We start from the raw sequence: 24,596 nt of genomic DNA, 5'->3' as shown, positions 1-24,596 counted from the left end.
TAGTCAATGTTAGATTTTAATTGCTGACAGGAAATCCAAGATCCAGTTGTAAACCTATCAGCGTTAATCCTGCAGAGGAAAGCATTGCCTTCTAATAGTTAGATCAGATCAGACAGGACTCTTGAGTTTTATTCCTGGCTGCTTACTCATACTGGTTTCAACCTAGGATGCTTTAAGTTAAGAACCTAAATCCATATTTGAGCACCTAAAGAAGTGGCCTGTCTTTACAGGTGCTGAATACCCATATTTCCCATTCCTTAGCTATAAGACCTATGGATCCTCAGCACCTCCAAGAGCCAAGCCACATATTTAGGTGTCTAAATATAGATTTTGGGGTCTCATTTCAAGCACCCAAGTTTGAATTTTTTAATCTTATATTTCCATGCCTCGGTTTCTCCATCTGTAACACAGGGCTAATAATAAATACACACATACCTCAGAGAAATGTTGTGAGGTTTCACTAATGTTTGAAAAACTACTTTGAAACTCAGATAAAAAAGGGCTGCATTCATGCAAAAAGTTATTATTAACAACAATAATAACCATAAACAACATTATAACCATTCATGTTTATAGCATGTCAGTGCTAATCTGACAAACTAAGGCCCAGGGACTAAAGGTCTAGTGGTTTGATTACCAGTCTTGGCAGTGGATCAGAACTGCTCTGTACAACCTAGTGGGTTCTAGGGTTCTTTGCGAGCAAGGTAAAGAGATATGCTTTATCTCAAAAAGCATCCATCTCATAACTGAGGAGAACCTATGAAAAGTGATAATTATACAGCATTTCAGCCTCTTTAAGCCAGTGCATACGGACATATCAAAGACTTACTAAGATTACTTTGGGAGCAGACAGAGGTGGCCTGCATTAACTCTGCAGTTTTATCAGTATCAGTGAACACTGCAGCTCATTATGAATAACTGTGGGAGGGAGAAATATTTCTATAACAAAGCAAAATAGAGAAAAACTGATGAAGAACTCTAAAGCCAAAGAGGGAGAGAAGTTACACAGAGCTGGTACTGCTGCCTCCTGGAAGCAGCATCTCCAGTACTGACCATCCTGATTAGCTCATGTTTTGACTTTTTGATGAAAACTAAAATATTTCAGGTAAAATTTTTTTGGATGAAAACAAAAAAAATTTGAAATTTGAATTTTTTTCATGAAAAAAATTATTTTATTTGAAGACACAATTTTCCATTAAAAACGGTACAGATGGAAAAATTTTGATGAGCCCTAGGAGACACCTCTTTTCCCAGTGTAAGAAGCCAAATAGATGGATGCAGTCTAACACACAATGTGGGTTTCCTAGTGGACAATGCCAGAATTACACACATCACATGGACCACAAGGGAATTTGCAACAGAAATACAAGATCAACGAGTTACAACAGTGAGAGAAAATGGCAACCGCATAGTTACTACACAGAGTTTTGTGACCCAATATAGCAATTGAGGCACTAAGGTATGATGGTGACAAGCATGATAGAAATAGGTAGACAGATTAAGTTAAATAGAGACACCCAACTAGCTGATTCAAATCTAGGTTCTCACCCAAAACAGTAGTGACGGAAATTAGAAGGCTGTTCAGTGGTATATGTGAAATACAATAAAACCTTGCCTTGCTAACATCTTTCATAAAAACATATTCCAAAAGATTTTACATAATTAAATAACACAATAACAAATTAAAATGCAAAATAGGAGCAGCAGGGGAGAGAAATTAGTAGAAATAGGAGCAAAGAAGGAGAACTGGTGAAGGAGATTTACAGCAAGGCTGTTATTACAGATGACAAGAGCTGCACTTGCACCATCAGAGTGAAGGACTGAGAGACAGCTAGTACAGGATGAATGTAAGGTACAGGAATGACAGAGAAGGGCGCAAGGCCTATGAGACAGAGTTGAGGTTTTTAAGATGAAGGAATGGTCTAAATCCAGTTTCCTAGTGGAAAAGTGTCCACACCACAAAACCTATCATCCTCTTGGCATTCTTGTTCAGAGTATAAATAGAAAGGCTACAGATTGAATGGGAAAGGAACTGTGAAGCACAATACTGTCCTAGAGGTGGTTCCTCGAGGAGTCAGAATGAGGAAGTTTGTGTGGTTGCTGTCCACGCTGTATCTGCTTTTTGGATGGAATGTGGATTTCAGCTGCCAAAACTGTCAATCCGATTGATATCCCCCTTGGCAGGGGTCTTTCAGAGACTCCATCTCCTTCTATGGTGGTCAAATAAACCAACACCTTTCCCCTCCACTAAGTTAACTGGAAAAAGTGAAAATGGACAACACAACACCACCCCCGACTTTAAAATGACTATTTGCAAAAGGATCCATTTTTAGTTAACATTAAGGCAGCCAGTAAAAAGTGAATTGACAAAAAGGCTGCCAATACTAGAGAGCAAATGTGTATGAAAGTGTTCAATCGGTGGGGGAGAAGTGCAAGAAACTCATTTCCTTCTCATGGAGAAAAACACGTTTTAGAACCTGCAATGAAATGTTTTTAAAATGAACAATGTACCATGTGTCAGCTTGAATTGTCTGTAAGCTGCATGGAAAAAAAAATCACAAGCAGAGCCTCGACTTCATAACCTGAAAGATCAATATTCATCAACATGAGATTTTATTCCACCATGTAACAAGACACTCATCTAGTCGAAGGATGCATGTGCTGAAATGGAGTCAGAGAAAAAAGGAGAGAGGAGGTGTTACCGAAACAAATGAACAAAGAGAGTAGATTCACGAATGAAACTGTGTTGGAAAAAGTGGTCTACAGATTGAAGTAACCCCCTATCCAGTTGCACTTCTGCAACCAGCACAGATAATGCAACTCTCGGTGACCCTGGCTGGCAGCATTACAGAGATAATATTTGCACTGGGATGAACTGTTCTTGAACTATTTCCCTAGAGTATCAGGCACAAACAGTCTCTCTCTCAATTTCAGGCATGCAGGTCTTTTTGCACATTTTTCCATCATAAAAATATATTTACAGCATTGGAATTCCCAACCTCTACTTGTATTTGAACTCCCCATCCTGATGCCCCTTTTGCAACATGTTGGTAGTAATGCAGCATAGAGGCTTGTTCCAAAATCATGTCCAAACCTGGTGTTCTCTCTTTAATTCTCCCTTTGAGATAATGCTGCCATAGCTGGACTAATACTCTGTTTAGTAACCACTTCAGTCTTTTGGAATAGAAATTGATTTTCCTCATCCTGGCATACAGAGATCCAAACACATGCGTGCAGCTGCTCCAGATGCAGAGAGCCAGATTGCAGTCTCAGTTACACCGCTATAAATCTGGAACTAGCTGATGAAGTCAATGGATATATAGCGCTGCAAATGAGATCCGAATCCTGCTCAGAGGGTCTGGAAGCAGCAGCTTTAATGGTATCCAGGATGATGGCAGCTGAAGTATCATTATGAATATGAGTAGACTTATGCTGAGGCACTTCTACCAGGTGCCCTGAAATTAGCCTGTTAGGCCTTGCCTACACACAAAATTTGTATTGCTTTAACTATATAGGCATAGTTAAAGTGGTATGACCCAGCTAATGTGTGGATGCAGTTACACCTGTATAGAAGTGTCTGTTCCCACATGGGACGGGGAATAAGCTATACTGGTACAAGACACCTTTATACCAGTATAACTGTGTTCACACTAGAGGTTGTTCTAGTAGTATAACTATTTCGGTAAAAAAAATTCATATCCCTATCCAACGTATTTATACCAGGCCAAAATTTGTGCATAGACCGCGGGATGTGGTATTATTGTGTCAGTAGAATGGGGGGGGGGTGTTCCATGGGTGGGACACAAATTTAGGCGTCGACTCCTGCCAACAAAACTCTGTAGTGTAGACCAGGCTTTTAGAGAATTAGATGGTTCAAGTGATTGTAATGAAATATAAATCTTCACCTCTATGTAAGTGGTTCAAATATCTCTCAAGGGCGTTAATAACCAAAAGTTGTAAACATCTGCTGCTATTCAGAAGTTTGTACGAAGTGAGTTTGTCTTAGTCCTGTCCCTACTGGCAACAGTGCACATGACAAAATCTACTACTACAGTTGAACCTTTAGGTTAGCAGAGAGGCCAAGGACTTCATGGGAATGGAGCCTAAGGAGCTACATCCTCATCCTCAAAGAAAGTTTGATGAACACGTGTGGGGAAGTAATCCTGCTACTCCCACGCTGCACCTACTTTGTGGATACAGAGCACTTTGTTTTATCAATCTGGCACTTTTCGTGGGAACGTACTTCACTCCAGATCCAATTACAAATGAAAATCAACCTGTTTCCTCCCTTTATTTGATGAATAAATGTGACTGACTGAATTAATTATATAATTCCTTCAGAGTATGTTGGGTTTGCTTTTATTTGTTCTTCTAATGGAAGCTGCCTGTTTTCATTAGTAAATCTTTATTGATTCCACAAATATCAGACACTCGTCAATTTACTACAGTAACAAGATGCTTTAACAGAGTTGTGATTGGAAGATAACATGATGCCAAGATACCCTACTTCATGTTAGGCCTCACAGAGGCATACTGATGGGTTTTTTAAAAAATTAAAACTGGGAGATCATGCAAGGTATTTTGCAGGATAACACAATAAATCTGAAATTAACAAAGGCCATTGTTGTGCAACGTACTGGACTTAAGCAATTTTATTTTTGGCAGACTCCCTCTTTAGAGCCACAGTTGGGAAATCATTCCTTTTGTAGTCAAAAATGTGAATTCCTTCTGCTGAGGCAATTAAGAGGAGACCAAGAATAAGAAGTAAAAGTAGAAAATGGGAAACGGAGAGCACATGTCTTTCAAACATTGAAAAATATTATATGGCAGCAAGTATTCGGTTCTGACTAGAGTGGGCACTAGAAAAGAGAGGGGTGGAGGTAAATAGACTGAAACAAGCTGGCTGCAACCAGGAAATCAACAGTGCCAGGAAAAGGCAAATGAGAAATTTTCCTCTACATGGCTTACAAAGACCCTATCATAGTGTAAGCACAAACTCATCACAAACTATTCTATGAGGAAAATATCAAATTATACTCCAGTTTGGGGATATACTAACATGGCTGTCAGTACCAAGATTTGTGACCATGAGATCTGTGCAGAGAAATGCATCTAACTAACTATCTGGTTCTCTGACTGAGAAGGGTGATCTGATGTCCTTAGAAGTAAGAGGGAAATGTGGAATGTCCAGAAGTCATTTTCAAAGATTATTTAAAGATGTGCTCTAATATTTCACAAACATATTGGACTATGAATTGAACACGAGCTGAAGTGAAGGAGAACATCCATGGGTAAAAACCTATGTTATTAAAGAACCAAAATGGCTGAGGAAAAGATGACTATTAATCTAGAGGATTTGGATTGAGGAAAAAACAACTGCAAAGGAGTTTCTAAAGCTGTTTTATTCAAACAGACAATTTGGAAGTTGTTACATGGTTGACGTGTAACCTGACTCTTGGTAGGAATCTTAGTGCTGGAAATGAAGTCTCTGTCTGGGCATGATTGGGTAGGCGTACTGGGACTGCTACAGAATAAGATGTACAGGAGTACACATTTGATATTGAATCAGAACTGATGGCTATGAATATCCAAGGATAGCTGGGAAGGTAAATTTAAAAAATGAGCAGCTTTGGGCATGGCAGTCGCTTGATATCTTTCGGACAGCCACTAAACAGGATGCTTCTTGAAAACAGAAGGGTTAACAATGCTTGCAGAGATTACAAAGAAGATAAATGGTTCTCCAGGTCACAGATTTATAGATTTTAAGGCCAAACAGGATCATCAGGATGATTTAGTTTGACCTCCTGCATAGCAAAGGCCATAGATCCTCACCAAGTGATTACTGCACAATGCCCAGAACTTCTGGTTGAACTGGAACATGTTGTAGAAGACAGCCAGTCTTGACTTCAAGTGAGGGAGCATGCACCACAGAGGTGCTGGAACTAGGAGTGCTGCTGCACCCCCTGGCTTGAAGTAGTTTCCATCATACACAGGGTTTACAGGTTGGTTCCATGGCTCTCAGCACCCTCACTCTACAAGTTGTTCCAGCACCCTGGTGCGCCACATCCCTTAGTATGTTGTTTCAATGGTTAATTACTACCCGCCCCTACTAGGCAATAGCACAGAGAGACAGTGAAGACTGGCAATGCCTGATATAACTCAGCCTTTTTCTGAGAAATGGCTGCAATGAGAATAAGAACAGGTATTTCCTGCCAGTGGCGCTGTATTGTAATATCAATATACCAGTGATGACACAACAAGAAATCACAAGTCACAATTGTTTTTCAAGGAACAGACTGAGAGGCTTCAATTCAGCCTGGCTGTGTAGGATGGGCAGACTTCTTATGGTCTCCCCCACACACTGAGCACCTGTGTATGGGTCAGAGGAAGTACCTCAGGGTTTGACCCTTAGTACATGCTTAATTCATTTCAGTGTCTAGATGGAATTCACTTACAGTAGCCTTGACCCACAAACAATCTGACACCTCCTGATTCCCAAACAAGTAAAAAAATAAATTATTTTTCCTCCTGTATAGCTTGAATTCAATTGGGAAATGAGAAAGAACAAAACAGGGAAAAAATACAGCATCCAGAAGAGAAAACAATACATTTAAATGTGTCCTATGTTATACAAAAATAGAACAGGCAGCACCAGAGGAAAAAGAAAAAAGGAGGTGGTCGCTGAGCATTGAGTGGGTGCCCAGCCTGGCTTATGGTGCCTTGACACCTCAGCCATGTACTGGGTCCATCAATTTGCTCTTACAGTCCCTTCTCTGTTCTTATTAGAGCTACAGGCTTGAGAAAGAGGAGGTAGGGAGAGGTGGGAAGGAAAAGCTTGTGTTATTCCTGGAACTGTGCACTTTTTCTTCACTGTTTATCTGTTCTGTACCATTCAGCTGTTCTTTGTTGCACAAGAATAAAAGTTTAGTTCTGAAAGTATGTGAGAACAAAGCTGCAAAAATTGCCTAGAATTTCCTTCTTTTTCAGCCATCTGGCTTTCATTGCTTTGCTTCTCTCCCCTCCTCCACGCACGTTTACCAAATCTTTTCAACATGCAGTGACCAAGCTATTAAGCAGTTATAATTAAGAACACAGCCATGGCACACTCTTTCTTCCTTTTGGTAGTGTTCAATGGTTTATCATGAGCCTTTCATGCCATTGCAGTTATAACCCAGGGTGATTACATCTGATTAAATGATGACTGCCTTTGTATTTTGGGTTGGGGAAGGAAATGTTTTTAGACATGGGTCAATTTTGCTGTCAAAAAGAGTGAAGACATCACTGGAAATTAATTCTTCAGACTATTTTTAGAACAATTTAAAATACAAACATAGCAATCAGAAGAAATGTGTGTTTTTATCTCTCAAAGAAATCGCCCTCCCAGTGGAGTCGGCGGAAAACTTTATTTTTAATTGATGAGCTATTCTGAGTCTACTCTGTATAGATCTAGTCTATCAATTGCTTACAGCTTGATTCTGCACACCTGTTACACCTGATTTACACTGATGTGAGATCAGAATTATGCCCTCGGTATCTCTCTGTTGTGTGCACTCAGAAATAACAAGTAAGGATACCTAAGGACAGACCATTCTATTCTGTTAATTTCTAATGTACCAAAAACCACAGTATTGAGGCACCAATTTCAAAAATAAGAACTGCCAGTGTCCTCTACATTCCACCGTTCCTTGTTTCAACAGCTATTATTTACAGGGCGGTTTTGTTTAGCTGTATCCAAGAGAAAAGTCATTGGGCTTTTCTTCTGCCATTTTTCTTGAAGGAAAAACTTCCTCACAACAAAATCCAAAACCATGGGACACTCAGCTGCTTTGAGGTTTGAACAAGGAAACAAAACCAGCCAACTTTTGTGTTTAACGTCTCTGGGCTCTGAAAATCTTCTGTCTAAACTCAAAGCATAACTTTTTGTTGACTCCATATAGCTGTGGATTTTTGAAAACTTGAGTTTTGTGGTTTGGTTTTGGTTTCTCACCAATAGATGTATTTACAGTGTAAAGGTTCTAAGATAGCAGGCCAGATTTAGAAAGACCTTTAGGCACCTAAAATGCAGGTAGGTGCCTAGCGGTATTTACAAAAGCAGCTAAAGCAGGGTAGGTGCCTCATTCTATTGGAAGTTAGGGGCCTAACTCACTTAGGTGCTCTTATAAATCCCATAAGTCTGCAGTCCTTCAGCCTACTCCCCTTATCCTGACTTAGAGGGAGAAAAGTTGTCACACTGTAAAGATCCCTTCTCCCTGGGCTATCTCAAATGCCCAAGAAAAATGATGGAATAACAAATAGAGTGAAAGCCGTTCTTTTCAATTCCTCCTGTGGTAAGTAATTTTCTGCTTTGAAAGGGTCTTCTTAAAAAAATGGCCAATTATAAAAAATCTTCTAGAATGCAATTGTCCACTGCTCTTGCACTTACAGTATGTAACAAATAAAGCTGGTTGTTGCCCAGGAAAAGCTTGTTTTTAAGCCTTATGCCTGGCTGGGATAACCCTTTGAGAAGCTATGGAGATTGCCATCGATAACCCGAGAGTGTCTGTAGCAGAGGTAAAGCCCTTAAGCCTACAAATGTTCTCACTCTTAAACCAACAGGAAGTTCTTAAAGTGGATTAGACTCAAAATGTAACCATGTTTTGTCCCTTTGCTGGATGAATCTCCACTGAAGCAGTTTCCCCTGACTGCCTAAATAAAAAGGGAGGGAATTCTCATTTTAAAGGGCAGGGATCCTCAGAATTTTTCACAGTGTGAACTACAGTCTAGTATCTTAAGGGTCACCTGCCACCCCATTTGCTATGTCCAGTGGACTCCCTCTCTTCCTATTCACAATAAACACAACTACAGCAGTCACTTACATGGCACAGTCATATTAGGAAAGCATTTAATATATTTTTAGCTTCTTTTAATGTAGTTTAGCAGCTGGAAACAAGGAGGAAGAGCCAGCACCAGAAGATGAGCCAGCTCTGCCCATAAGTCATCAGCAAGAATACTGGGAATCATTATGGATTTCAGTTTGGGAACCTCTGTCGCAGAGGCCTCAAAGCACTAGAGGTGAAATCCTGTCCCCAATGAGGTCAATAGGAATGCTGCCATTGACTTTAGTGGGGCCAGGATTTTACCCTAGATTGCCACCAGAACTCCTGGATCAAGATTTCTTGAGTTAAGATTCTGAAGGATCTTTCATTAGGATGATAGGACTAACGAACAAACAAACCTTTCTGATGCCATCTGTGCCCCTTTGGAGGCTGCGGACTGTTGTTATACTATTACTTGGTAATTTATATTTATATAATGCCATTAGTGTAATGGCACTTTGTAAGCTTCTAGGAAACAAGGCTTCTGTCCTAAGGAACGTAAGGTCTGATTCTCATTTACACAGTAAATGTAATTTATGCCTACCTTAAGGCCCCTTTACATTGCCAGAATTGAGTTCAGAAGCCTTTAGCCCACAAGAGAATCAGTCCCTTACCATCTAACCTAGATATACTTATCCAATTGAGCTATGCCACTACATCGACCACAACTGCTGTGGATCTGTCCTATTATACATACCACAACAGGTGATAGTTCAACTCCAAAGCAGTGCTGATAGCAAGAGAGAGGAGATCAGTGTTGGAAACTTTCATGAAATCATGTGTTAAGGGGGGATTTCAAAGGAGAAAGGAAGGTTGATTGGTGCATGGGGAGTGGGAGGCTGCCCCAAACCAGGAGGCAGTATAAAAAGTTACGAAGCCAAGAGTGCAAGATGGGAGGTAGGCTGGAGAAATGCACAGGGAAGGAGGGTGGGGAGAACATTTAGGAGGAAATGCGAAGAGAGACATAGGTGTGAGCAGATTGGACCTACATACTTCCCCTTTTCCTATTCCCATCCTGACTTTCCATCAAAGGAGAGTTAGATATAGCTATGTCTGGAGACCCTATAAATCTGTTTCTTGTGTTCACCAAGAGGTGTCACTACAGAGTGACACACTCTCCCCACTGAGGAGATGAACCGGCTGCCTCCCCAATACTTCCAGCCGCTGCTGACAAGCAAGCAGAATAGAATCTGAATCCTCTGCATACAACTGACCACACACAGAGCAGCCACTAAGGCCAGATCCATTAATTAATTTATTATTATTATTATGTGTCTATTGGTATTACCTAGAAGTCTGTCATTGGCCAGAACCACATTGTGCTAAGCATTTACAAACAGAACAAAAAGACAGCTACTGTCCCAAAGAGCTTACTGAAATTCTTGTTTTGTCTGGATTTTTAAATAATATTGAAAAACCCCACCCTTTATATAATTCAGGCAAATTCTTCAGTGTACACATACCCTCCCACCAGCCGAAAGTCCATTTGGTGGGTCAGATCATCAGCACATCTGGACCAGTATCTCAGTCTATCATATCATCACTAAAAGGAACACCAAAAAGGGAATAACTCTAGATGAACACCTCCAAATTATGTTTACTTGTCTATTTCATACTGCCAGCTATATTCCAAAAAGGGTAGTGCTTTCCACCCACATAGCCAGCTGTCATCATCTAGAAGGGAGAAGAATCAAACTCAGATCCTGCTGGCCTAGGGCATGCTCCAGGCCTCTCAATCAATGGGTATGCCTATTCTCCATGCTAGTCTTGGTAGGTGGGTTAGCTATTTTCTCTCTCTCTCTCTGTACTTAAAACAGGAACTCTCCAGCAGTGAATTCTGTCTCCATTAAGGTAAGGGTAAATGTGTGATACCTATGGACAGATATACTACTGCTTCTTAACATTTATATAATGCTTTCCATCATCACAGTGCTAATCAGCATTAACAAATGTGTGTGTGCTGTTTATACATCAAGACATGCAGGTTGAATAACAGAACGTAACTGCTCAAGAGTGCATTATTCTGCTTATAAAATAGTTCTTGTACCGTATTGGAAAAGCGGTTCAGCCCATTTGGCTCTCACTATTGCACAACTCAGAATCTTCATCATCCAACCAAATTATATCCAGTCCAAATATCTTTATTATTCTTGGACACTGGACACACTTGATTTCTAACTTTAACCTCACAGTGCACCTTAAATCTACTGATATACCAGCATAACCATACACCCCTGAGTATACTACTCACACATATAGTACCATACATGTGCATACGTAAAGGCTAAGAGCTTCTCATTTGCACCAGTGCCCATTTTATACCACTCTATCAATGTAAAGGGGCATTAAAGTGGACTTATGTTATGTTTAAACCCATTTTAAGGTCCTTTACATTGCCAGAGCAGTGTAAAGGGGCCTTGATGTAAAAGGAATCAGGTCCTAAATAATTAAAAACATATACATAATATGGAATAATTACTTACAGACCTGGAAAGGCCTAATCACATCTAAACAAAGCCCTAAGAATCTTTTAAAAGCCATTTTGCTTCATGAGTGACATAGATTTGACACCCTGCCTTTTTCCTGGAAATGGGGAAGTCTGCTATCTTTAGGGTGAGGGTTTTCCACAGCATCCTCCACCATAGTATCTAAGCACTGGGAGGAATAGGTTCTGGAGGACTTTTGAGGGCAAGGTGTATTGAGAGGAAGGAGGGCGGCCAATGTGGGCATCCAAAAGCTTCAGGTAAGTTTGAGTAAAGTTCAGACAAACAACCAAACATTTGGATGCTTATCTGATTTGAATGTATGAGCCTTCTGAGATATGCCCCTCCATTTTAGCACAGCTCTGTAGGGGTTGTCTACATTACCCGCAGGATCGATGGGAAAGAAATCGATCGCTGAGCACTCTCCTGTCGACTCCAGTAGTCCACCAGGACAAGAGGTGTAGGCGGAGTCGATGGGGGAGTGTCAGCTGTTGACTCACCGCAGTGAAGACACCACAGTAAGTAGATCTAAGTACGTCGACTTCAGCTATGTTATTCACGTAGCTGAAGTTGCATAACTCAGATCGATTCCCCCACCCCAGTGTAGACCAGGCCTAAGCAAAATAATACTATAAACTGAAAAGGTTATAACACATTACATTGTGTGAGTTGTGGCGTGTGTGTTGTGCGCATGTGTGTATTGCGGATATTGTTTAAATAGCTTACACTGAAATCACCTCATGCTAGTATATTTGATTTGCTTCTTCTGTGGTATCTTTAAATCGCATTGAAAAATCTTCAAGTAAGCTCATGCTCTTGACCCTTCCATCACTATGGTACACAGCTAATCATTTTAAAAGCCAGTAGGGACCATTAGGTCATCTAGTCTGACCTCTTGTATAACAAAGGCCATAGACTTTCATCCAGTTAAATTCTCTTTCTTCACTTTACAACAATTAAGAAGAATCATGTGGGATTGAAACAAAACATTTGTTTAGTCCAATTCACTGAATTTATTGGGCTAAAAACCTCAGGCCCTGATACTGTTCTCAGTTATACTCATATACACATAGAATTCCAGTGAAGTCCAGGTTCAAACCAGCAAATCTGGCCCCAAATGTCCTAGTTTCACAGACATTTAAAACAGTTTTAAGTGGGAGTTTGGGACACTGCAAATTAGTTTCAGACCTCAAATAACAATAACAACAATAATAATTTCATAATACAAGAACACGGGGCCACCAAATGAAATTAATAGGTCGCAAGTTTAAAACAAACACAAGAAAGTATTTTTTCATGCAACACACTGTCAATCTCTGGAACTCCTTGCCAGAGGGTGTTGTGAAGGCCAATACTATAATGGGGTTCAAAAGGGAGCTAGATAGATTCATGGAAGATAGATCCATCAATGGCTATTAGCCAGGATGGGCAGGGATGGTGTCCCTAGCCTCTGTTTGCCAGAAGCTGGGATTGGGTGACAGGGCATGGATCACTTGATGATAACCTGTCTGTTCATTCCCTCTGGGGCACCTGCCATTGGCCACTGTCAGAGGACAGGATACTGGGCTTCAGGGACCTTTGGTCTGACCCAGTATGGCTGCTCTTATGTTTTATATTAACTCTTCCTCTCCTGCATGCACAGGAAATCATGTGCTGCTGAAGGTAAGGATGTAAGCTGCCTACCTTGGGGGGCAGGGCTCCAGATTACAGGCTTTCAGTAGCTGTGGAGGACGGCGGCTGGTCACACACAGAGTTTCGTCTGCAATCTCTCTTGTCTGTTTGTTCAAGCACGTCACAACAGCCTCTTGGACACCTGCATACAACATTCCAGTCAGGACTCAATGCACAGAACTCAAGGGGTGATGAAGTGCAGACATGGCACCAGCAGGGGTCCTGCTAAATTGCTGTGGGGGCCTCTGCACATCAGAAAATACAGTTTGATACTCAGGATCATCAATGGAGTCAGTTCAGACATTGCTACCAAACCTGCAGCTGAGGGCAAAGGGAGGGGCTTCCAACCCCGATGAGCAGGCTGACATGCTACTGTGAGGTTTTGCTGCTCATGCTTTACAGCCATGTAGTGTGCAGGGTGAGGTGTTCCATGCTGACTGGCAGCTCAATGAAGACACTAACATGAGCATCTAAAGGCTAGGAATGCCTCTCCTGGCATGTTGGCCCTGAAAGACTGGGGTGAATCACAGGCTTCCACTCCCTTCTGTTTTAACAGGAAACCTCCATCTACAATTCCTGTAACTCTCCAGAAACAGACATGCCTCTGGCCACATTCACCATTGCCTCTCCTTTCCTCCTGTTCCCCACCTACCTGAAGGTAGGGTGACCAGATGGCCTGATTCTGTAGGGACAGTCCTGGTATTCGGGGCTTTGCCTTATATAGTTACCTGTTACCCTCCACCCTGATCATGATTTTTCACACTTGCTATCTGGTCACCCTACATGAAGTTCCAATTAAATAACTAAAAAGGAGGCCCCAGCTTTGTTTCAATCAGCCATTGCTGTCAATCTCATAAAGCAACTTTATTAGGGTGACAAATTCCTTGGTCCCGCACCTTCCACAAGTGTCACTGAAACAAGCAGAAGCACAAAACAAATGTCCTTCTGACACTGAAACAATGAATGCAACCAGACTGCATACCAGCCAAGGCAGTGATGTGATCATTCAATTAAGAGGGGGTGTGGTGTTAAAGATGGCCCATTTTTATGTTCTATTTTAAGCAGCAACAGGATTGTTCTAGGTGCAGAAAAAAAAGTGATGTGATAATATTCAACATTTGTGAACAACAGCTGTTGTCAGACTGCCACATCCAGACACTAGAGCTCTAACTTGCACTCCCCTAAATCTAATCATATAATCATAGAATATCAGGGTTGGAAGGGACCTCAGGAGGTCATCTAGTCCAACCCCCTGCTCAAAGCAGGACCAATCCCCAATTAAATCATCCCAGCCAGGGCTTTGTCAAGCCTGACCTTAAAAACTTCTAAGGAAGGAGATTCCACCACCTCCCTAGGTAACGCATTCCAGTGTTTCACCACCCTCCTACTGAAAAAGTGTTTCCTAATATCCAATCTAAACCTCCCCCACTGCAACTTAAGACCATTACTCCTTGTTCTGTCATCTGCTACCTCTGAGAACAGTCTAGATCCATCCTCTTTGGAACCCTCTTTTGAGGTTACAGGGACAAACCATCCCGATGTGTAGAAAGAATAGTAAAGATGGCAGGCGACCAGCTTGGCTTAACAGTGAAATCTTTGCTGATCTTAAACACCAAAAAGAAGCTTACACGAAGTGGAAGATTGGACAAATGACCAGGGAAGAGTATAAAAATATTGCTCGGGCATGCAGGAGTGAAATCAGGAAGGTCAAATCACACCTGGAGTTGAAGCTAGCAAGAGATGTTAAGAGTAACAAGAAGGGTTTCTTCAGGTATGTTAGCAACAAGAAGAAAGTCAAGGAAAGCATGGGCCCCTTACTAAATGAGGGAGGCAACCTAGTGACAGAGGATGTGGAAAAAGCTAATGTACTCAATGCTTTTTTTGCCTCTGTCTTCACGAACAAGGTCAGCTCCCAGACTACTGCACTGGGCAGCACAGCATGGGGAGGAGGTGACCAGCCCTCTGTGGAGAAAGAAGTGGTTCGGGACTATGTAGAAAAGCTGGACGAGCACAAGTCCATGGGGCTGGATGTATCCGAGAGCGCTAAAGGAGTTGGCGGATGTGATTGCAGAGCCATTGGCCATTATCTTTGAAAACTCATGGCGATCGGGGGAAGTCCCGGACGACTGGAAAAAGGCTAATGCAGTGCCCATCTTTAAAAAAGGGAAGAAGGAGGATCCTGGGAACTACAGGCCAGTCAGCCTCACCTCAGTCCCTGGAAAAATCATAGAGCAGGTCCTCAAGGAATCAATTCTGAAGCACTTAGAGGAGAGGAAAGTGATCAGGAACAGTTAGCATGGATTCACCAATGGCAAGTCATGTCTGACTAATCTAATTGCCTTCTATGATGAGATAACTGGCTCTGTGGATGAGGGGAAAGCAGTGGACATGTTATTCCCTGACTTTAGCAAAGTTTTTGACACGGTCTCCCACAGTATTCTTGCCAGCAAGTTAAAGAAGTATAGGCTGGATGAATGGACTATAAGGTGGATAGAAAGTTGGCTAGATTGTCGGGCTCAATGGGTAGTGATCAATGGCTCCATGTCTAGCTGGCAACTGGTATCAAGTGGAGTGCCCCAAGGGTCGGTCCTCGGGCCGGTTTTGTTCAATACCTTCATAAATAATCTGGAGGATGGTGTGGATTGCACCTTCAGCAAGTTTGCGGATGACATTAAACTGGGAGGAGAGGTAGATACGCTGGAGGGTAGGGATAGGATACAGACGGACCTAGACAAATTAGAGGATTGGGCCAAAAGAAATCTGATGAGGTTCAACAAGGACAAGTGCAGAGTCCTGCACTTAGGACGGAAAAATCCCATGCACCGCTACAGACTAGGGACCGAATGGCTCGGCAGCAGTTCTGCAGAAAAGGACCTAGGGGTTACAGTGGACAAGAAGCTGGATATGAGTCAATAGTATGCCCTTGTTGCCAAGAAGGCCAATGGCATTTTGGGATGTATAAGTAGGGGCATTGCCAGCAGATCGAGGGATGTGATTGTCCCCCTCTATTCGACTTTGGTGAGGCCTCATCTGGAGTACTGTGTCCAGTTTTGGGCCCCACACTACAAGAAGGATGTAGAAAAATTGGAGAGTCCAGCGGAGGGCAACAAAAATGATTAGGGGACTGGAACACATGACTTATGAGGAGAGGCTGAGGGAACTGGGATTGTTTAGTCTGCAGAAGAGAAGAATGAGGGGGGATTTGATAGCTGCTTTCAACTACCTCAAAGGGGGTTCCAAAGAGGATGGATCTAGACTGTTCTCAGTGGTAGCTGACGACAGAACAAGGAGTAATGGTCTCAAGTTGCAGTGGGGAGGTTTAGGTTGGATATTAGGAAAATTTTTTTCACTAGGAGGGTGGTGAAACACTGGAATGCGTTACCTAGGGAGGTGGTGGAATCTCCTTCCTTAGATATTTTTAAGGTCAGGCTTGACAAAGCCCTGGCTGGGATGATTTAGTTGGGGATTGGTCCTGCTTTGAGCAGGGGGTTGGACTAGATGACCTCCTGAGGTCCCTTCCAACCCTGATATTCTATGATTCTATTCTATGATTCTAATCTGGACACTGGTCATGCAGGGGAGTAAGGCACCTTTGAGAGTTGGAGGCAGGGAACAGAGCAGGAGCAGCTGTGGGAACTAAAAAGGAGAAAGTATAGTCTTGTGATTAAGGTGATGGACTGGAACTCAGGAGCAGAGTTCGGTGAATAAAGCATTTTTGACGTTGCTGGACATTTCAAAGAATCAAAATAAATTTGTTTTGGATCAGACTGAAAATGATTTTTTTTTTTGGCAAATTGAAAAGTTAAAAAAAAAAGGTGGGATAAACAAAACGTTTTGTTTTGCTTCTGACCATTTAAAAACTTTTTTTTTTTTTTTACAATTTTTAAAAATGAAATGGAAATTTTGAAACAAGTAGTTTCAAATAGAAAAATCAAAATATCTATTTTTGAGGGTTTTTTTCCAAAATGAAAAATTCTGTGAATTTACATAAACTCATTAAATGTTTTGGTGTCACCAGATCTGCATTCTTCACCTAAACAAATTTTTGGATGAAAAATTTTACCCAGGTCTACTCAGGAGATCTAAGTTCTGTTCCCAGTTCTGCCAGCTTCTGACTGTGCTTTTAGGCATGACAGTTTCTCTCTGTCTCCCATTACCCAAGTGTAAAATGGGGATATTAGTACTTCCCTGTCTCACAAGGATGTAGTGAGGTTTAAGTAATTAATGTATGTGAAGTGCTCAGATATTGCTGTGATAAGCACCAGAGAAAAACCTACATTTAAGAAAAATCCACGTAAACTAATTTACTCTTTGAGCCCCTTGAACTGGTCCAATACAAGGATTCACGTAAGTTCATGATTTGCCTATGCTACCTAGATAACCCAACCTTCAGTAATTCAAGGGAAATCTGAGCACACTTTCTATAATCATGACTTCACTTAACTGGGAAAAGTTTAACTAGACTTGTCCTTGAATAACTGGTCCACCATCACCACAACAGTAATCTGTTTTCCAAAACACCCCAACCCCTCTGAAGATGACAACCTTCACAAAAAAGTGTTTGACAGGCTTGAGTAACTATGGGAAAGCAGCCAGAATAATATTACTGTGTGTATAAACAGAACCTGCAATACGCTGTATTATTTTTGAAGCTAAAACTGATGCCACTAGGAAAAAAACAGCACAATATTATTCACCAATATGCAACAACTTACAATAGTGCTTCTGGAGTGCAGTTTGTTCAAAGACATAGATCTTCCTATTCATGAATCTATTGGTCCTGCTTCTCTGTCCTCTGCCCCCAACATACACTGCAGGCTAGGGTGGTGATAGCCTCATAAAGCACAGCTCCATAGTATGCAAGGGATATAGACATGAGTGGGCTGCTAGAGTGCTGCACATGCCTATACCAGGTGTGCACAGGACTCCAGGAGCTATGTCATTCCCAGGTGTTCAGGTTGCAGCCACAGAGAATCAGAGTAAGGGGAGAGGGAAGGGAATCCACCTCTTACTGAATATTTACATCACGTGGGACACTACTGAAATCCCCAAAGTCAGCCAATATCATTGTGGGGTTTTTCCCCCTACCAGATGGCCCAGAGAATGGTATTTATAAACACAATATTTTATTAGACACTTAGAATAGCCCCCAAAGATGGTTCTATTTGATTTTTAAAAATAAAACAATAGAGTATTTGAGTGAGTAAAACAAATGTCAGTGATTTATGTGTACGAAGGGAAACCAAACAAATTCCCTACATGTTCCCTATCTTTAAATGTTCAATAACTTTCTAACCAGGTCACTTTTCTGCTGAATGCATTATTATATGCTCTAAAGGGAACACTGTTTTGACCATCCAAGGGTCTTACAAATATTGGCTGAATAGTAAAGCATCATTGTGCTCAGGACACTGGGCAGTCCTTTGGGGTGGTTTCTTGTACAGACTTAACTGTACAGAGTGTGTTACGTGAAAACAACAATCAAGGTGAGAAGGGGCTTCCAATCAATGCGGATGGAAACCAAAGAAAATGGTTTCTACCACCTCCTATGAAATGAAACCAATGAGTTTCACAAAGATATCTGACAACTGGCTAGAGATAGGCCTGGACCACAACCGTGATAGGAAACACCTTCAAATGTTCAGATGTGGATTTTGCAGCTAAAGTCCATCTCTCCTATTTACTTTGATCTGGTAGCTTCAGTACCTCTTTGTGGCTTCCCCAGGTAGGAGTTTCACAAATAAATTGCTGTCTAATGTTATATGCAACATAAAAGTGTTAGCATTTTCACTGTGCTTGCCTTGGATTTGTAATCCACAAGTGGTCTAATCCTGAAAGTGCTGAGTCTAATCCCTCTCCCCAACCCTCACTACAACTGAGGAGTCTCTACAGTTCTCAGGATCAGTCTCTTAGGCTACTCTTTACCTTACAGTATTTTTTTTTAAACTTCCACGCCCTGTTTCTCTCTCCTCCTTGCTTATTCAGTCCATCTAAATTGTCTCTCAGTGTATGTCCAGTAGTTTTATTGTCTATCCTGCCAGGATACAGCCCCACTCATTAGAAAGCATACTAACTTTTGAAGAGATTCCAGATTTTATTTCAAAACAGTTATGTCAATGGAGGGTGAAGTGTTTGAAATTTATTACTAAACATCCCCTATCCACATGCTTTAACACTGACAGCAGGTTTCAGAGGGGTAGTTTGTTTGTATTTTGCTGCAACAGGCCATTGCAAATCTAAAGTCATGTCAACATCAAAATATTTAGCATGAACTGCAGACATATGAAGTAGCATGTTCAATTACAGTTGACTGGCAATGCCAACAGAATGTTTAAATTAATATTCCAACATATACACTATCATAACAGATGTAGCCAAATATTCAAGATGTGTTGCATGCAGTCTCAAAACCTTCCAACAATTATCCAAGATAGGAACAGACTCAGGTATTATTTATTGCTTGTATTTGCCATCTAAGCGGCCTACAAGCCAACAGCATTATGATAACTTTGTAACTTGCACCGTACAACTTCTAGGGTTAAAGCCTCCCCCGGCTCCACAGACAAATATGGTGGCAGAAGGGGCATAAGAAGTCAAAATGCAGTGTGGAAACTGTGGCGCTCATGATGTGGACTGGACACAACATCTAGTCATAGTGCATAAACTTGAACTTTCATTTCCCTCCACTTCTAATATGATGGGACAGGCACCAGAGCCACAGGGGTCATGATTATTCAAGCAGGGAGCATGGCTAGCACTCAGTCCAGCAGACATGATTTCTGCCACTATCAGCAAGTGCAAACAGCAAATAAAGGTCACAGCACAGTATGCTGGCCCTATTGTTAACACCTTGCCCGATGACTGCTGGATGTCTCTTGCCTGCCCTGTACATATCTGGCTCCAGTCTGCCTGCACTTTGCTGCCACAGGGAGTATTTGGATTTGGCCTTGGGAAATAAAAAAATCTCTACCTTTCTAACGAAAATGAAGAATTCTCAAAGGAACACATTGCAAACTCAATTTTTTTTTAAAAAAATTGTTTTTATCGCTATGCATGAAAAGCTGATTTCTCAATATAAATGTTATAGGCTCAATTCACTAGTGTGATCCTACTGATTTGAGTTACCACAGTAGCACAAAGGAGATGGAAACCTGGTTTAACTGGCACTAGGGAGACTCTCCGAATATAGGGGACTTCCAGTGGCACGGAACCACCATAGTGGCTCCAACACAGCCTGCCATCTTGTCTGCCAGTATAACTGTTGTGGAAAACAGGGGTGGTGGCTAAGAAGCCCATGAGTTCATCTAGTCCTTGGCTGCCAGACTGACTCCTGAAGGCTATGGTCAGAGGGTACAGCCTGTAGTAACTTGTGCCAGGAACCAAATAGTCTTCTGGCTTTCCCCAGTATCAGGGGAACATAAAGGTGGCTCAGAACAACTTTTGCCTGCCCACCCCTCCCCACAATCTCACACTTAGTGTGTTTCAGCAGGCTAAAATAAACTGTCCCGATATTTTGGGTAGGCCAATGCATGTAATTGAAGACAAGTGTTAAATCAATACAAGAACCATTGCTTAAGTCCTCCAATATTCTTCTTCCATTACCTGTCAGAAACTGTGCTGCAAAGTACAAATAAAAAGTAAGAAAAGGCTGCTCCTTCCACTTTCCAGAGGACACTTGTTTGAGGTTCACTTCTAAATATTATTTATCACACAACATTTCACCATAATGAAGCTGTCCTGCTTCAAACTGTTTTCTTTCAAAATACCTATTAATTCATGCATGGGAAATTAAAATGTAACAGGGTGCAAGGATGGGACATGAATCTAAGAAGTTTAAATTCACTTTCAATATACCATCAAATGGGATTTTCTATGTTTATATCTACCAGAATCGCATAATTGTTACATGATATTTGATGACAGCTCTGGGAAATGCAGCCACTAACGGCAGACGAAATTACTCACTAGTTCCTTCTGGTTGCTACCTCTCCAAGGTGAAAGGTTACTTCTATGTCTATCCAATTTCATCTCCTGAGAGTACAAAACCAATAAAATTAGCTTGACCTGTCTTGCATCTGTAGCTACAAAAATTTTGATTTAGAATTTATTTCTTAATCTGGCCTATTTTTGGTTGACCAGATAACAAACAAATAAATAAATAAGTAAGTAAATCTCCCAACTAACCATCTTTGTCGATAATCCAAAGATCTTAAATTGGTAAAGTGTTTCTGTCATAATAATTTACGTACGTTCTATGTGAAAATGTCTACGTATATATATACACTGTATGTATTGAAATGATTTCCTTTTAGTTCAAGGGGACATTGCTTGAGCTAGTCAAGATTCCAGGTTCAAAACACAAGCATTACAAATCATTATTGGCCAGTCAGACTCAAAATACAGTGGTTGCTATTAAAAAGTCAGTGTTTGCCACTAGTCAACATGCACTGGTAAAATTAGTTATAATTAGAGCAGGAAATAATGGTGGTAATTGTTAGAAAACTGTATGTTAACAGCAATCAAATGCCAACTACTGTAGCCAGCAATATATAAGCACTTTGTGATATGCTTTGCATTATAGAATCACTGAATATCAGGGTTGGAAAGGACCTCAGGAGGTCATCTAGTCCAACCCCCTGCTCAAAGCAGGATCAATCCCCAATTTTTGCCCAGATCCCTAAATGACCCCCTCAAGGGTTGAACTCACAACCCTAGGTTTAGCAGGTCAAACCACTGAGCTATCCCTCCACCCTTTTCTATCTTCTGGAACCTTTTTCTATTGTATTTGACTGCTGGAGGATCAATATTTAGCCAATCATTAAACTTCAACCCACTATTGACCTCTTTCCAATTCTACAACATCATTCCTATTTAATATATAAAATTGATTCTTTTGGCCATATTTTTTATCTGCATTCTTTTGTAAATGGCCTGAAAATTGCCTTTAAAAGGGCAGCAGCTGGGAAAGCCTAGGATTTTAAACAATTGCAATGGGAAAATTTTTCAGAACCAATTGGACAAAAGGTAGCATAAACTCAAATTAATACTATACAATGTGTAAATAATTATCATAATAGGCATAACCTTTGACTTTCATCAACTTTTAGACTTTCCAAATGCCAAGCCTGTTAAGCTTTAGGCAATCAAATGTTTGGCTATTTTTGCCATATGTTTTCTTTTTGCACTGGGATCCAAGCTAACGTCAGATTGTACTGTAAGCTACAGAAACCAGCTGAGCCCCCAGTAGTTCAGTAAGCAAATGCATCTGCAGTGGCAGAATTATTTGGTTTTGTATGTGTGTGCATATATGACCATATCAAGAGACAAGCACAGAAAATGATGCTAGTTCATCTCACTAGGCTGCTTTATGTTATTCTTCCTTGTGTGAATAAAAAATGTAAGTCATCAAGAAAGAAATGTAAACAGCAGTATTAGCTGCATTAATCATTCACAGCTGAGAGCATGAGCATGGCATTTGATATTCAATGGGCCCAAATGGGAAATACATGTAGTTTATTCTTAATAGCTTCCCATTGAAGCCTTTTTTATTCTTCAAACAGACGTAGCAAAGCCATCTTTTAGACAGTGCGCATTGCAAAGCACCGTATACCGGAAAAGGGGAAAGCAAATTAACCAGAGCAAAAAGCAAATTGCCCTCACCTCCTCCACAGGATTCTGAGCATTCCGTAAAGCCCTCGTATTCCCAGTCATAGAGTTCATCAAAATCCTGGAGGCCCCCATAGATCAGTTCGGTTTCCTCAGGGTTAGATTCAGCAGCCTCCCCACTGCAGGGGCCGCCGTAACAGGCTCGTTGTGATGCAGGTTTGGGACCTTCACATTCGTCAATTGGCAGGTCAGCCACAGACTGAGAGAAAGACAGGAGCACCTGACATTTCACTGGCCGCACCTGGCTGCCCACCCCACAGGTGACACTACAGGCAGACCAGGCCTCAGGAATAAACCTATGGTAAGCAAGAGAGAGGGCAAAGTAAGCAGCAATGTCCAAGATAAGTGGGCAGCATCCCTTGTCCAGTGGTTGCAGAAAACATCATGATTTGTCTGGGAAACGAGTGCTTCATCTCATCATACAAGTACTTCTGTAAAGTGCTCATCACAGCCATGCATCTTGGACACCTTACGGTTCTTAGGGCAAAACTCAGTATAATCCTAACGTCTCTCTCACCCCCTTTCTCTCTCCTCTAATCAACACACACAACATTCAGAATCCCAGATGTGAGAAATGAAAGACACCTATTACATCACCTAGTCAATTTATACTTAAATAGATAAAATACACAAGCAGACAAAGAAAGAAATACTGTGTTACAGCATCCTGGAGCCCTTTGGAAATGGGAGACGCTATATAAATACCGTCTATTATTATATAATTTCACCATGCTTAGCAGCTGATAAGGCAAATACTGGAAATAACTTCAGGAATTTATATTTTTTGTCCAGCTTCCTAGACCCAACTTTTACATTATGAGTTCTAGGTCCTTTCTTCTTCTCTTTCCCTCCCGCTCTTTCAGAGGACTCACTCACTCACTCTCTCTTTCAAGGGACCCACTATTAAGAAGAGAAGGGAAAACTGGACAGCCCTTGGTGACCTTGTTCTGTTATGACTGACCTTATAGTGTCTGTTGTTACTGAATGGCTGGAACACAGTTGACATTATGGAGTCCAGCTGTGGGAAAGTCTGAAGGATGCCACTGTCTGCCACCCCCCAGAGGGCGTCTCTGTATTAGTGGCACTGACTAGTCCGTAAAAGGGGAGAGTTAGGATCAAAAGTGGAATACTTGACAAAGAAAAATATGAGTTAAAAATAAATGGTTCTTTTAAAGAAAGCCATGTACTTGTTCCTTTTAGGTGCAGACACCACACAGCCTTCTCCTATTACAAGAGTTTCCTAGGCTCCTTGCAAAATGACCTATCCTGTATTTAAAAGAGGCAGTGTATTTTCCTATAGGATTTCTTAGTTGCTGCTGTTGGGCATAGTGCACAGGACCCATTTCAGCCGAAAAGATTTTTGCTGTACCATTTAGTATTTATGCAAGGTTCATAAAAATGTAATAAATACAGCAAGCCAAACCGTGCACATTGGTAAGTTGAATAAACCCAGAGTAGCGTCATTGACTTCAATAGATTTACTCTGGATTGATGAGAGTTTGGTTCATTGGTTCTGTAACATATACCTAACAAACCTTGATGAAAATATAGTTTAAGGAAATGTGGAAATTAAAACAAAAACAACATAGAACATGAATTTGTAAGGCAATAAATAACAGTGGGCCAAATGTTCAAAGGTCCCATCATCCAGCCTTCAGTTTGCACATACAATCAGTTGCATGTGCAAGTGAATAGTGCTTGTATGTGAAAACCCAGCTGTGCATGCCAATTAGATACACATCCATTTACCTACTTTGTGTATATTAGCACTATTTGCATATGTAGGCTTTTGCATGCAGAAATAATTGCACCTGCCAAATTGTGGACACCAGAATTTTTTTGAAAACAGGTCCTCATTAAATTCAATTTTAATTTTTCCAGACTCATATTCAAAACACAAGATGACAGCTCTCTTGTTGTC

At 41.1% G+C, this 24,596-nt stretch overlaps 1 protein-coding gene across 2 annotated transcripts in view; it reads right to left on the bottom strand.

Moving 5' to 3' along the window:
* ADAMTSL1 (ADAMTS like 1) overlaps nt 1-24,596 on the bottom strand; it is a 268,453-nt gene that overhangs the window by 98,774 nt on the left and 145,083 nt on the right. For both annotated transcript variants that reach the window (XM_073345470.1, XM_073345471.1), the window contains exons 14-15: nt 22,670-22,971; nt 13,022-13,151 (exon numbers count right to left, since the gene is read on the bottom strand). In XM_073345470.1, coding sequence (XP_073201571.1) covers nt 13,022-13,151; nt 22,670-22,971 — 432 coding nt within the window. The remainder of the gene's footprint in view (nt 1-13,021; nt 13,152-22,669; nt 22,972-24,596) is intronic.

This window comes from Lepidochelys kempii, chromosome 5 (assembly GCF_965140265.1).
Source record: "Lepidochelys kempii isolate rLepKem1 chromosome 5, rLepKem1.hap2, whole genome shotgun sequence".
Taxonomy (NCBI): Eukaryota; Metazoa; Chordata; order Testudines; family Cheloniidae; genus Lepidochelys; species Lepidochelys kempii.
This window is presented reverse-complemented; position numbering and strand designations above follow the sequence as displayed.